The sequence below is a fragment of the Xiphophorus hellerii genome, chromosome 24, assembly GCF_003331165.1.
Source record: "Xiphophorus hellerii strain 12219 chromosome 24, Xiphophorus_hellerii-4.1, whole genome shotgun sequence".
In the NCBI taxonomy this organism is placed as follows: domain Eukaryota; kingdom Metazoa; phylum Chordata; class Actinopteri; order Cyprinodontiformes; family Poeciliidae; genus Xiphophorus; species Xiphophorus hellerii.
In genome coordinates, this window is record NC_045695.1 from 5410058 (window position 1) to 5425750 (window position 15693).

The following is a 15693-nucleotide window of genomic DNA, read 5'->3' on the forward strand; positions in this document are numbered from 1 at the left end:
GCCCGATTATCGCAGTCTGTGGGGTTTTCCCTGACTGGGAGCGAGAACGTAGCCTGTTGAATGTGACAGGTATCCAATCAGAAAGCGCGGTGACGTAAGAACGGAGGGGAATCCTAAACAGTTGACATGGCAACTGAAAGTCCGGTGGACATCAGAGGTGATATGTGGAAATGTTTATTACTATATGTAAAGGATATTTTTTATATGTTTATTATATGTGGTTATGTTTATTCAGTTAAAAATGTTAACTATGAAAAACATAACACCTCCAAATCATAGTGCAGCAAACAGAGCGGCTGCTCCCGCCGTCTTTTATCAAACACCTTTTCTTTATCTTACGTCTTTTATCGCTTAAAATGAGCCACAAACTATCACTGCTGCTTCTACATCGTCATCCGTGTTTGAGTATTCTAAATTCACGTATGGTATGTTGGGGTTCTTACAGGATTTTCTTAAGGAATTGGGATGTTCGTGACTGGAATCGGTTCGTGTGTGGTGTGTTGCTCCTGCCGTGTGAACCGATTGAACTTGTTGGACTTTTATCGGCTCTGTGGTCACTGAGGTTTGGAAAATCGTCCGACAATCCTTAAATCGTGCCGTGTGAACCAGACCTAAAACTCACAAGCTCTACTCCTCTCCTCTCGTCTCGACCACTGCCCTAACGTTCTCTGACTCTGGTCGCTATGGTGACGTTTACATATTGCTTCAAAATAAGATGCAGGTGCGCCACAAAAAGGAACATTTTACTGTCCTGAAATTTTTAACTCACGATAACGACGAATGGGAGCCCTGAGCTTGTTTCTCTGCAACGAGACGGTCCCATCTGGGAGAGATGAGAGACAATGACACCCGAAGTGTTGCTGATGCACAGGGTGCCTGGTCTCTATGTGGCGAATCAGTTTGAAGCTTCATTGCCTCATTAACGAGTCGGTCACCATGTCATGCAGAGCTTGTAATGTGGGAATCACCTACCGGGATGAATCCATTCTCCTGTCTCTTCTCTGGGCCTTTTCGCCTTCACAAAGAAACTTTCCAAAGACATCTGATCTGTTTCTTACTCATTTTGCTGCTTGTGGGCCAAATATTGGCGCGCAAGACGTAACCGAGAGAATCCGGTTAAAGGATTTTAAAAATAAAAGATCCTCCAGACTCAAATAATACATAAAACGGAAATATTTAATTATTTCTTGCGCGGCCCGGTACCAATTGGCCTGGGGTTTGGGGATCACTGCTCTAGAGCATGCAGTGCGGCTCGTCGTGGTCACAGTTTGGTTTTCACATTGTTGAAGATCTATGAGGTCAAGTCAAAGTGGACAGAATTCATAAAAGGCCCATATTCCCTCAGGATCTAGGTTTAATGGTCCCCTTTGTGCTGGGATAAGCAGGTGCATTAAAGTTTTGATGACCTGCTGAGCTGTTTTCTAGTGCTTATTTCTGCATAGTTCAACTGAATTTTATTTTATTTTTTTAAAGTATCTAAAGGAAGAAACTTCAGATTTTATTATTTTTTGGTGCGATTCTACCACAGCTTACCATGGGCTCCGAAGTTAGATTGTGAGTAGGGCTGCACTGATTGCGGTTCTCTGGCTGATCGAAGATTACAGATCTTTAAACAACCTGACCTGCTGAGTCTTTTGGCTAAATATAGCCAAAAGCCAGTAAGTCAGGAACAATGGGGTGACTATTGCTCACTACAAAGGTGCAGACATAAGCTGTTGGGGGGATCTATCAGTCAAACCTTTCTCACAGGAGAGCAGAAGACGACAGCGGTTGATTTTTAGTCTTTTGCTGAGATAGAGAAGATAGGGAGGTAAGATCGGCTTCACAGGTAAGTATTGACTGATAACCGTTCTCCCAAAATTAAGGAAATCAGAGCCGATAAATCGGTGCACCCTTGTGAGGGCATTTTTTGCCCACAGCCATCTTCAGGTGAAAAAACAGACTTTGGAGATGTGTGCGAGGAAGTTGGAGTACCCAGAAAGAATAGAGAGAGAACCCATATCTAGCCACCACAATGTTTCAATGCTGTGAATCCACCACATATCCAAGTTCCTCAGCTGGACTAGGAAGTGGTAACCATGGAGACTTTTGGGGTACAGTGAATTCAATGTCTTGTTCAAAAAACCAGTTGCATTATTGTGCTGAAAGACGCCAGTAGAAAATGTGTATACTGGTGTTGTAAAAGGATGGACATGGTCAGAGAGTCATTGACTTTTCATCTGACATTGACAAATTTTGGTGAGAATTATCCTCAGTTTCTTGTTCCTAGTGGTCTAAGTTCCTGTGGTCTTCCACTGGTGGGCATATTAACAAGTCATTTTCGGTTCAGTAAACCTGAGAGGTGCTTGTGCATCAAAATCCCAAAAGATTGTGAGGTTTTTGATTGTGAGTACTCAAACCATGCCACGTTCAAAGTCCCTTAAACCCCCGTTCCTTCTCATTCTGATGCTTCGTTTGACAAGCATCAAACGGCAATTTGCCTTCACCAAATCTAGATACATAGAGCCATAGGGTTTCTGCCATGTAATAAGCTTATGAGCTGCTTCTGTAAAGAAGCAATTGATCAGGTGCACCTAATGAAGTGGCTGGTGAGTGGATCTTTATGAGACCTAAACGCTCCATCGAGAAGTCTCATCGTTCACGTCTGCCTCTACTTTAGTCATTTTGTTCCACTCCCACTCGCTCCCCTTTCATTCTGTATAATCCTCTTTTGTGTGACTCTTTTAAACACTCTGCTTGTTTATTGTAACAATTGGACCTGCATCCATTCCCTTCACAGAGGAAGTAGCCGGATACTTTCGTTTACCATTGCCTGTCACGAAAGAGGCTAAATGTGCAGGTTGTCTTTTCCTGAAATTGCCGATGGTGAAGAGTTTGCTGTAAGAGAGAAAAGCTGGGATGTCTTTCTTTTTGGCCTGTGTGTACACTTGTGCATCTCTGCAGCCTAAGCTACAGCTAACAGGATTAGACATGGCTTACATAAACGTCTCCCATGGCAACAGTGCACAGACACCAGGAAAAGACCAATTCGTTACCGGAAAGCGTCGTCCTCACGTTTGGTCCGCTGACTGACGGTCGGTTTTCACACATCTGGAAATTTCCTTCCATTTATCCCATAAGCAAAATGACTGTTATAAATATATATTGTTGGTGCAGAAACTGGATGGAAAAGAGCTTGAATGTGTTTCTCCTAGCTCTGTGTGCAGCTTGCCTCTGTCTGCTTGTGTACACGAGTGTGTTGTGACAGTCTGACAGTGCTGCCTCAGGTTCTGTCCCATTGGATAAACCAAGCGGTTAGAACGCTTCATTTACTAGAATTCCCTCAGGGAAGACGCATCGCTCACTGACTCTCCTAGACTCAGACCCTGAAGGACAATCTCTTCTCTCTTTCTTTTGATCACTTTCACTGTTAGTGGTATCAAAGTCCCTGCTACTTCCTTTAAATTACAAAGTCTTCACTCATTCTCTTTAATATTTGGCAGAATCACTTTTTACATTTTATGGCTTGGGTCAAATGTTTTGGGTATGGATTTAAAGGTTTTGTATTTAAATAGTTTAGTAATTTTTTTTTTGTTTAATTCAATGCTCAATTCAGATTTTTATCCCCTGAAGTTACGTTGTTGTTCATACTACTAAATAAGTGTGGCCGCAATCAGACTTCATGCACAAAAGAGTGTAGAGGTCAGACAGCAGCACAACCGTTTACCGAAGTAATGGTGGACGGCGCTTTCTAATGATCAGTTTTAAAGTTGTTTAACACTAGAAATCACAAGATCATAAGATAAAGTTAGCTAAGGAAAAAAAAAAATCACTGCTTGTTTAACTGGTTTGTGTCAAGATTTGCTCTTCTGGCTTCTTAATTGACATGAGACAACTATTAGATATGTATCTGATTTAGTATGACATATGGAAGCACAAATCTGATTCTTCAGGGGATGAAAAGGTTGGAATTGGGCCATGAAAAAGTCGGATATGTGTCACATATGGGCAAAATAATTGGATTTTGGTAGCATTTGCCTGGTGTGTGAACTTAGACTTTAGTGTTACCTTCCCTCGGTGTGCTCCCTTCCACAGATGTTAACAATCACCTGATTACCCTCTCCTGTATCTAATGTAATTTTCCACTCATCCCTCCCATTATTGTCCTTGTTTTCCTTCACAACAGCCTTGCAGGTCTTTGTTTTTCTCAGTTATTCAATACTCTCACTTCTGGCTGCATCTGAGGCCTTCTAAAACACAAATATGACATCCTCCTTTCTCTTCCACCTTGATAATTTTGCTATTCTTTCATTTTAGTTTCATCAAACCACAAGTTTTATGTCAGTCATTGTACCTTTAAAGTAACCATGTGGTCTTAAAGTATTAAAAGTGGGAAACAGCTCTTCTTTTGTCTGGTTCTCAAACTCCTTTAGAAAGGGAAATTGATATGTGCATAAGCGCCTCTATATATGGGAAGAATGCTCACATTAAAATGGTATATGTCTGGTGAAATAGTTGTGCTTTTAGGAAAACCTAAAACTGTTATTACTGAGAGATTGTAAGGAAGCGTCTTGAGCTAAAGAACATACACACTGAAAATGAAAGTCAAACCAAAATGGTCATTGTAATCATAATTGTAAACAGGAAAATAAAAAAAAAATCATTTTGTTGTTTTTAATGACTGAATTCCACCATAAAGGGGTCACGTTGGGGCTTCGACCACTAACTGCCAGGCATGGGGCAGCAAAATCTGTCACAAATAATAACGTCATCAGCATGAGTGACCAACCCAAGTTTGTGTCACACTGGTTGAGGAATTTCATCCCATAGCGGTGTGTGGCCAAGCTAGTGACCAGCATAAGGACAATGTATCAGGCTGTTTTGGTTGTGTACGGTTCTATACATTCCACCGAGTCTCCTGTTTCTTAAACAAATAAATTATGATATTATCAACATGTCTTTCTTCTTCTAACTTCCGTCTCCCAATTCAATAAATGAAACCAAACGTTAGTCAGTAGCAGAATGAGCTGTTTGGCATTGGTAGACCCAACGACTGAACTGTTCTGCCACTTAAATGATGTGGCTTCATTTAAGTGGCTTTCCAACAGAGTAAAACCTTTTTTCTCCCCTAAGAAGCAACCAACCAAACACCAAATAACTTCTTTATTTTTGTGTTCAGTTCTTTATACCACATAGTAAACACTTTAAAGAACTCTCACAGAATCTTAAATACCAGCTTTTTGATTAGCCAGAAGAAAATCAGTGCTGGCCATTGTTCTCTCCCTCTCTGGCTTTATGGGTATTTCCTCTAATCTTTATCTCCAGCACTGCAAATTGCCTTTATCCCGATATCACTCTGCTGAGTCTTTCTTTACGGATGAACTGCATTGCGCTGATCTGTCACTTTGCCTCACAGTATAACGGAGGCTCTGCAGCCAGTATTCAAATACAAGGCTGTGATCGGTGATAAATTTGTATAATTACACAGAGTAAAAGCTTGTGGTCTTCCTATTGATTTCTTTGCTCATTTAGGGAATTAAGGAGTCTGAAAATTCCTAAGCACAGCAGACAGAGCCAGGGGATTTCAATGTAGAGTCCGTCTTCCAAGGTGCATTCCTACAAACGACAGAAATTCTTGCTCCAATTGAAATGAGAATTCAGATTTATTACTCTAAGGTTGGAAATGACGTTGGATGTTTCCTTTGTCCTTTCCCTCTCCGAATAAATCAACAGCAGCTGAAATGTGTCTTTCTGACATTGTCTTTCCTGTCCTGCTCAGTGTTGACAGTACCTCTGAAAGGGAAGTGTATGATCTGAGCACCATGTTCACCTTGAGATGTCTCCCCTGGCACTGGTGTTTTTGTTGACCACAAGGGGGTCTTTAACCTACATAGGTAGCTACATTAGCGGGGCTAAAAGCATGCTGGAAAACAGCCAAGTCAGCAGCGGGATGTGTGCTATGAGCTGAATCCTTTGACATGGAGGTGTGTGTGTGTGTATTTCTGTTGGTGAGTTGTAGAAAATCTTCCCTCAGGCTTTTTCCAAGCTTGCTCCACATGGAAATGGTTTCGATTCAAAGTCCTGCTTCGCGGCAGAAGGCTAACACCGTGTGATGAACAGAAGGACTGTAAGAACGCAGCATTTTAAAAATTCAGAGTTGTCTTTTGTTTCAGTCTCATAACAATCGTGATAAGTTGCCACTGCCCTGACAACTCCTGTAGTCTGAACAGATACACCAACCTTCCCCAACTTGCTCAGCTGAAAACGGCAGAACATGGATCACTGAAAGACAGAGACCTGAGACTGTGGTCAATTCTAATTTGGCTTTGGCCTGCAGCTGATGGCGACGACAACGGATCTGTTGAGTTGCATTGCGCTACTGTCGTCTGACTGATACCTGATTGCTGCTTATCTGGGATGTTTGCATCGCTGATGACCACATAGGAAACACTGCTGAGCTAACATGGGTCGCCCTCAGACGAGGACACTTTAACAACAACACCTACGCTAATAAGGCTATGACCATGTAGCATACAAACTGTTATAAGTTGAAAAGAAAAGTCTGGTATTACGTTTGTTGGAAATTATTTAGGGTGAAAAAGGATTACATATTTGAGGAGATTAAAAGGCAGCAATTATTGCCAGGATCTTGAGTTTGTTTTGGGATTTGTTAGTTATTAGTTTGGCCTTGTTTCTACTTTTATTTCAGGCCCTTCTTATTGATTTTATTTATATTTTTTTCTTCTTTGCAGTCCTTTTCTTAGTAATTCTTGTTTTTATTATGTTTTTTATGTCCAGTTATTTTGTTAGATCTGTTTTCTGATCCCCATTGTACTGTTTCTTGCTCCTATGTCACTTCCTCTCTCCTCACACCTGCAACCCATTAGCTAATCAGCTAAGGTCTTTCATTCAGCCTCACAGTCATTCTCAGTCACTTCTCGCTGGTTTCTCCCATTTCTTTTCCAATTCCCATGCATTTTCACTGTGTCTCCTTCCCTGGGTTTTCACTGTTGATTACTTTTTGTTCAACTCTGGCTTCTCGTGTTTTTTGTAAGTTATTTTTTCCTTTTCAACTTTTTCTTAAATCTTCAGAACCACTTCCGGTTCCGTCTCTCTGCAGTTGGGTCCAACATCAACCGTTGAGAACATGACAATTCTAAAATGTGATCACCGATGTAATTTCTGGTGATATTCAAAGCAAGTACCAAGATGCCCAGGTCTGGCAAATTGCCATTTGAAAGAAAGTCCCAAGTTTTAATGACCTAGCCACAACTTAGCGATGGCCTCTGTATCCTCCACCACATCTCAAGACAAAAATTATGGTGTATCTCAAAGATCAAATGCTTGAGAGTGGATCTGTAGTCAATGAACTCTATGTACCGTGGTATCAATACCTTATCAATGAATCCTCCGAGGCTAGTTTTGTTAGTTTGGTAGAAAACGTGGATTGGTGACAAAACAAGCGCAACTTTTTATACCTTCCAGTTTATTGTGCTATCGCCCCATCTTCAGGGTTGTGAGGTAAATTCCAGACCACCACCGATCCAGTACACTGAGATCCGCAGCTTACCTGCTAATGTTAAGACTTCCTGTGGTTTCATATCTCTGGGTGATGCTGGAACGGCTGGTAAGGGTCACGTGTGTGTGTATGTGTGTTGGTGGTGGGGGTAGGTGCGGGAGGGGAGTAGATGTTTCTAGATAACTGAGTTTCCTTTGGCAGCCAGCCCCAGAAGTGTCACCGCCCATAGACCTCCACTCTAAGTGCACTCAGGTGCCTCCCTGTCCCTGAGCATGATTTGCTCCCGCTAAAAATGGACCTGTCACCTGGAGGATTTTCCAAGAGCAGGCCACAAAATAAGACTGCATGAGAACTGAAGACCGTAATCCTGGCCTTCTTTTTAATTATGAAAAATCATACTTACGTGTAGGATATTATGGCGATTTAGACAAACATAAAGTGCCTGCTACTACAATGCTCATGTGCCACTGAGATTGACTGATTAGGGCACCTTCACTTAATAGACTGAGTCATTGATTACAGGCCAAAAAGGGGTCACCTCTGTCTCTGCGGTGCTTTTTGCTGGATTAGATCTAATGAAGCAAGACATTTCAGAAAAAGCACAGTGTTATTTATATTATTATTATATAGTTTTTACATATGACCTGGGAGTCTGGACTGACTTCATTGTCATACAATGTCAAAGAAGGATGTTAAATTTGAGTGTGATCCTTTTATACCCCAACTATTTAAAGATTAATTTTTTAAAAACCTAAATATAGTCATTCTGTATGATGAAGAAAAGTAGAAAAACTGCATATTTCTGAGCTTAGTCTGTGTTAGAGAGAAACCTGAAGAAAGGAGAGAAATGGAAAGCATATTAGTGTGCATGTTGGTGAATGATGAGGTGTGCAGTGGGGCCTAATCTGCTATGTGCCCTGTACAGTGCACACTCTGTGCACTGAATGTGAATGGGCTGCTGGTGCACGAAACTAAACCATCCACCTCCTTCTATCTCCTGTTTGTCTTGCAGCCACCATTCAAAGTTGCCTGACTGTTTTCAGCATACCTTCCAGGCTAAAAATGAAACCTTTCATATCAGTTTAACTGTCAACATGGGTCACATTTTAGTGCTATTCCTTACATTTAAAGACCTCACAGATTCTTGGAATGGTCTTGTCTTTATATCTGATGGCTAATGCTAACAACAACACCTAGCCTAAGTATTGGGATCGTTTCCTGAAGAGTTTTTGCAATGGTAATTTATTTCAAAAATGCTTGAGGTGAGATCCAAGATGATCATCTTTTCCTCAACTGGAACATTTGAAAAACTACCACGTGTACACCAATATGTTAAATTTATGCTTAGTTATTACTTATTTTTTTCCTTTCTGCTATAAGTCAAATTTCTCTAAAAATGAATTTAGAAATGAAAAAAAGTGTCATAAAAAGGAAGATTTATGACACTGTCATGCAGATCAACGTAAAATCACCATAAATTTGTGGCTAATTGTCAAAAAATGTTGACTGTCAGACCTGTAAAACTGAATGCTGATGTTTTTATGCTTAATTTTGTTGATTGCCAGAATTTTCCTAAATGCAATACTTGCCTTGCCATTTTAATGTGAAGTCACAGCACAGAACCTCTATTGGACTGGGAATAATTTGGGAGAATCATTACTGTTAGAAAGGTTTACCGTGAGACTTTTCAAAAACCCCTAAGCATGATTCTTCGTCAGTTTGTCCCATTCTACCTCTGTCTGTTTTTGAATGACAGGCTCAAAACAAGCCACTCATTTGTGAACCTTCTGTAATTGTGGCTGAATTAAAACAATTCTGCACAGAAGAGTTGGCCAAAATCTCACATGACGACGTGAAAAACTGGAGACACTGATGGAAGAGCCACTGTACACAACCAGCCTCAGGTTTAGGACACTTTTTTTTTTTTCCCATAGGCGCATTGTATGTGTTGCAACAATCATTACCCCATACTGTACCCTTGTAAGGTTTGCATGTAATGGAAAATTAAGTCATCATTACACTGAAGACATTGATAATCACAATTAATAATAATATTAGGAGGTTTTAATCTGTGACCTGAAACTTAAATTAATGTCATAACAAATTTAAAAAAAAAAAATAAAGGTAGAGTTCAATTGCACAAGTGACTGCACATCATCCTTCTTTTCTGCATTTGATGGAAAATTCCCATGTTTCCAAAGACGACAATAAAAAGTCACTTAGATGGAAGTATTACTGGCAACTAGCACTTTTTCACAGGCTTTCCAGTCAAAGGCATAGACAGCTTGACAAGCCAGTCAATAGAAGTCAGCAGTGATTATGCAAGTTGCTTATGCCTAATGGGTAAGGTCAGCACATTGCCAGAAATGGGACACATGCCCAGTCTCACACTGGGCAGAACATGTTCCTCGTTCATTCCTCCTGTAGAGAGAGAAACGGCACTGGTGAAAACAGAAAGGAGGTTTAGTTTGCATAACACCTGTGCAGACCAACCTTAAAAATATATTTTATTTTCACTACATGGCATAGGGTGTCATAGCTGTAGTTAAATATAACTTTGTTGCAGCTTTTGCAAAGAAAGGGAAGTAGATTATCTTGTCATCAAGGACATGACAATTGAAAGGCAAAGTAGAATAAGTTTTAGCCAGAGGATGGGGTTTCTGGGATTGGACAATTGCACTTATAGGACTGTTAAGGTCCCATAGGTCTCCATTAGTCGTTTGGGCGATTGATACTTTTGATGTGCTTTCTATTGAGGACATCGTGTGAGGTGGTACAGTCACATGTCGAAGGTGTGAATTGTTATGAAACCTCCCTGAGGAGAAAAATCGAGGCTGTTTCATAGAAGACACCTGAGGCCACCTCCTCTCTTCCTGGTTTATGGCCTCCTTAACTTTTCTTTTGAAACCCTTGTTTTCCTTGTATAGCAAGTCTGCATTACTGTTCCCAAAGGAGTGTCTCTCATTTTACAGACCTAGCCTGAATCACCTGAATCTAAACCCGATGAACTGGCCCTTCTATGTTTTTGTCCATAAGATTCATTCAACCATGCTACACCACAAAGCCTGAATAACGGCCCAATGCTTGAGACCCCCTCTAAAAATGCTTATAACTGCCTAATTTAACTGTTCAAACATCAAATATACCTGAATATACATTAATACTCCAAGTGTAAATCATCTTGACACTTCCACAGAAGCCAGCATCTTCAGGCTTCCTTATCACCACTCTTGGGTTACAGAGAGTCAACAGCAAGGCAGTTCCCAGTTGCTTGCACCTGGAGTACTATTAATCCCTTTGTAATATTTCTAGTAAAAACTAGGGAAAAACCTAAAAAGAACAAAAACATTGGTTACATCCAGCAAGAAAGGAATAGTTTTTGTTTCGATTTTTAAAAAAACATTTTTATGTACAGTATTTGCCCACTATGACTTGTATTGTTTCCAAAATGGAGCGCACTGCATCAGTACATTGTACACAGACCAAACTTGTTCTGTTAGATCATCAAAATTATTTGTTTGCTAAATCCTGGAAAAATAAGAGAGAATTAATTTTGAATCTTTCTTTAATATTAAAAGTTTACGTACATTTCCTTAGTAGCTAGTGAATTGCCTTTTAAACTGTATTATTCAGATGAAGTGTTCTGGTTATGTTTTGATAAAATTCTTATAATAGTGAAGAAGAAATATGGCTCTTTCTTACTGTGTCAGGATTGAACTGCGCTTTGCTTGCATCTGTTTTGTGAAGTGCGCCACTTCCTCCTGTACAAAACGTGATGCTGCAACCACAGTGGCACAGCAATAAGGCTTGTAAGGTTACTGCCCAAGTGTAGTGATGGTCATTATGACCAAAGACAAATTCTCCAACAGTGAAGGTATTTTTCTCTTACGTTTTCAAGCTATAATTGTCTTTTTATGTTGGTTCCGAAATAATGACTTCTTCCTCACTGAGCGGCCTTTAAGCCCATGTTGGTACAGAACTCACTTCACTGATGATAATGACCCTCTCCTACTGACTTCAGTCAATATCTTGCCATAGGTTTCTTTCAACTGTGGTTTCTTGGCATTGTTCCATAAAGGCAGATTTGCAGAGGCCACAGCTAGTAATGGTTCTGTTGAATGTTTCATCTACCTGGGCTGTAGGACTCTGCAGCTTCTGCAGAGTTACCATTGGCCTCTTGGCTGCTTCTCTGATTAAATCTCCACACATTCATTAGGTGGCTTCTGCATTTCAGGATACTAAGAGTAAAATCAAAAGGATTTGAACTTATTTTTCTAGGATCAAAGAAGGAACCATTTGTGTTCCCCCATTGACCCTGTAGGCTAAGCAAGCTTTGGTTGACAGAAAAGTCTCCTCTGCATGGTTTATCTCCTTTGCTCATTGCTTTGATGTGTTGTGATTGCATTAGTGTGGCAGTGGTGTGCTGCATGGAAAGGGGTTTGGAGATTGGATGGAGGGGGTGGGGGTGTAGCAGAGGAAAGCGTTCTGCAGTGAGAATGTGCTCCCACTGAAGCGTAGAGAGACTGCAGCAGAGTGAATGAGGCTGTGCACCACCTGCAGTAGTGTGTGTGGGGGTGTGTGTGTACTCGTGTGTGTGTTTGTGTGTGGAAAGAGAGAGTGTGGGAGAGATAGTAGGAAATAATCACCCAAGACACAATAATTCAACACCATGCCCCTCTCCTCCGTCCTTTCTCCCTCTCCTCCTTTCTGCGACCCAGTTCTTCTCAGACTACAATCGCCAACCTGCGCCTGCATCGCATCAGCTTCAGCTTTCATCCATCCGTCTGCGTGTGTGCTCAGTTTTCTAAAACACACTCCCCTCTCCTGCTTTTCTTCCAGCGACCTGCTGCTTCCCATTTTGTCATTCCCTTCCTTTCCCGTCCTCTCGCATTCATCCATATTTTCTCCTGTGAGCTGTTTTCCATCCCGTCTGTTGCTACTTGATGCATACTTTTGTTTATGTCATCATTTTTAACTCCAAAATATCCCTGCAAATGCGGGTACCCCCCCCCTGTAATCCATCCTTTTCCTTGCTCCCCATCATTCCCCCACCCCCCACCCCTCCTGACTCTTTTGCTCCCCTCCTCCCGCTCTGACTGAGTAAATGCTGCAGCATCACTGCATGTATGTGTGTGAGAGCGTGTGTGTCGCTGAGCAGCACGGAGCGAAAGAGATGGACAAGTGTGTGTAAGCGGAGTGTGTGAATGCGAAGCACCGGCGATCCTGAGCCTGAAGGGGTAGCCGTGTGATGAGAGAGGGGTGTGGGGTGGGGGCTGTTCTGCCTGCGAACACATTTGCCAGGACAGCGTTACATGCAGGCGAGTGTATGTATGTGTGTGAGGGGGAGAAGTGAGTGAGGGTATGCCAGCGTAGGTGTAGCGGTGTAGTCGATCAGCAGCGGGCTCTTCGCATTATGCAGCCGACGGTACTGAACACACTTTGAGGACTGACTCATCCAGACCAGGCTGAGAAGACGAATGGATGAACAGACAGGGAGACATTTTTTAGCTCAAACAATGCTCCAGGTCCTCCAAGATCGTTCTAAGGTCTAGTCCTTTTCAGGGATTTCTGGTAGCCCCCCTTGTTTCCTTCCAAATTGGAATTGCAGACACACAGACAGACATCCAAAATTTCCAAATCCTCCTGAAAGGAACATAAATCCTCAATCATTGTCTGACTCAAACACTTAATATTTGCTCCAAGGATAGGACAAGAGGATCTCCTGTCTTTCCATAGTCTTGAGGACGGTTACAGGATCCTTTCCCAGTGCCGAGAGTGGGAGATAAGAAGGCTGGCAGACAAGACGGGACAGACACAGGCATGGCTCGCCTCAACTGGTGCCTGGCTGCAGTCATTAGCTGGGGCAAGTTCCTCTTTGCCTGTTTCTTTCCTCTGCGAGGAGCCAAGCGAAACAAGGTAAGACCTCGATGAATGTGCAAGAAGGGTAGTAGGAAATGACTGACTTAAAGGACTGTTCTCCAACTGCCTCTCTGCTGCTTAGGATCTAATTGAACTGATCAATCTGCATGGAGTCTACTTCAGGATTGGTTCTGTTCTCAATCAAATTACCCAACTGTGACTTGCATTCAACTGGCCTTGCCTAAACCACCGAAATGACGTAGCTGCAAAAAATGAGCTTGCAATGGACCATTGTCTCTAGAAGACCATTGTCAAAGTGCTCCAAGTGCTGATTCAAGGTCAGTGTTATATGTTCAAGAGGTCTTCAGATGGCTAACTTTAGGTGAATGGAGAACTTTAGTGATTGGATTTAAAGATTTGCCATTGAAACTTCTGGCAAATCCTGCTGCCAAGGAGGGTCACCTTGATTTGAAACCTGCAGAACTGAGATGCACCATTGTGGGAGCATTCCATAGAAAAGAACTTGCGGTATTCCCTCATTTTTATCCTGTTTAACCTGTTCTTAGTCTGTCATGCTTACAACATACTTTGTCAGTCATGTGTCATATTTGTAAGGCCAAGCAGAGTTCATTGAACAGTAACCAACAAGCCAACATGCTTTAGAGGTAGCTTAACTGGCAATCTACGCATTTTTCATTTATTTGATTCATCAGATTATGAGTGGTGTAGCAACTATTGTTCTGGTAACTTTTCCAGTGACATCAAGAAGAGTGTGCCAGGTGTTATGGAGGGTCTGTTACTCAGGTAACATGAACAAAATCACCGTATCGCAAAACGCCCTTAGCAGACTATAACCACAACCAAATCGTCAATTTTGGAAACATTCCTATGATTCTGAACATGAGGGTTTAAACTTGCTGTGATCCTCCCGTAGTGTCATTACATAGTCTGCTGGTGACGCTGTAGCTCGCAATGCTGCAGGCACACGTCTCTTCCAGCACCAACACCAAGAGAAAACCCACTCCCCTCCGCGGCACCACCACCACCCTCGCCCAATTGCCGCAGCTCCTTATCTCTTCGCCCGCACTCATTCCCACCACTCTGCCCCTCCTTTCGACATATTCTCTTGTAGCGTTTGTGTGTGGAAATCCACTCCTAGGTCCTGTTTTCCTCAGTTCAATTTCCATAATTTCCATGTTTTTACTTGCCTTGCAGTAATGACGCATAATTCAGCAAAAATGTTGATTGCTTTACTGAAAATACCATTGCTTGTTCTCAAAAGCATAACCTTAACACTCCAACCTTTAGTCTTTTGAGAGAATATTCATGCAGCCTGCATGATCCGTTTGCATGTCTTAACCCTTATATTGTTCAGTAAGGGCAGTGTGAGCTTCTGTCAGATGTATAGATATTTGATATGGAGTTTGTCAGTAAGAATTTGTTTTACTAGAAAAAATAATATAAGTAAACCATTTTATTAATAAGTTTGGGTCTCGGCGAGAGACTGCTTTGTCTGGACAGTTTTCTTCACCATAAATGGATCAGGACACAACAGGTCCAACGGTACAATGATCATTTCATGTCTAGTTTAGTTTCTCTTGGCTTGTTTTGGGTTTTCATAAGTCTTGTTTGCATTTCAATCGACATTTTCCACATTTCCTTCATTTGTCTCCTGATTGTAATTTAGTATTTAATTTAGCATTTAATTTAGATGTAATTTTGGTCATTTTTTTGTCAGCCTCTGTCTTTGTACTTGAAATGTATGTCTCCTTGGGGGTTCATTTATTAATTTTTGATCTGTTTGTGGTTCATTTGTATGCCATTATCACATTCTTGATTTTTTTTTCTCAGTCTTAGTCATCATTTTATTTGGTTATTTCACTCCCATCTAGTCCCTTCTACATCCCTTCTGTGATATTTGGCTTCCAGTTCAATACTCAAGCAAGTTGCTGCATGACAAATAGGTTTCCGTAGCGTCTGCAGTTGCCCCGTTGAGCTGAAAAGCCGACTGGGAGGTGAAAGTGGAGAGGTATGGTGGCTCCACATCTTCCCTCTGAGGACTGCTGTGAGGTGTTCAGTTTCCATGGCAACGTGGCTCAAGCAGTCCCCACATGACGGGGCCGGGTTACTACAGGAGACGTGATGCGTGTTCGGCCGTGGATGTGCGGTGGTTTTCTAAGAGGCAGGCGGAGGGGGGGAATGATGCTGGGTGAAGATTTCCTCCATATGTGTTACTAAGGCGACACTGCTGCAGCTTTATGAAGGAAGCAACCTCTCCTTCGACATCATTCTGTGGCGTTTTAAGCTTGTTTTTCCCTTCCCCTTCTTATGCTCTT

At 41.8% G+C, this 15693-nt stretch overlaps 1 protein-coding gene across 3 annotated transcripts in view; it reads left to right on the top strand.

Moving 5' to 3' along the window:
* Positions 1-12610: 12610 nt before the first annotated feature.
* The window catches only part of tns1a (tensin 1a), an 82949-nt gene continuing 79866 nt past the window's right edge, over positions 12611-15693 (top strand). For 2 of the 3 annotated variants that reach the window (XM_032556570.1, XM_032556571.1), the window contains exon 1: positions 12611-13414. In XM_032556570.1, the coding sequence (XP_032412461.1) occupies positions 13319-13414 (96 nt within the window). In that variant the 5' untranslated portion in view covers positions 12611-13318. The remainder of the gene's footprint in view (positions 13415-15693) is intronic. The other variant, XM_032556572.1, reaches the window with a different exon arrangement.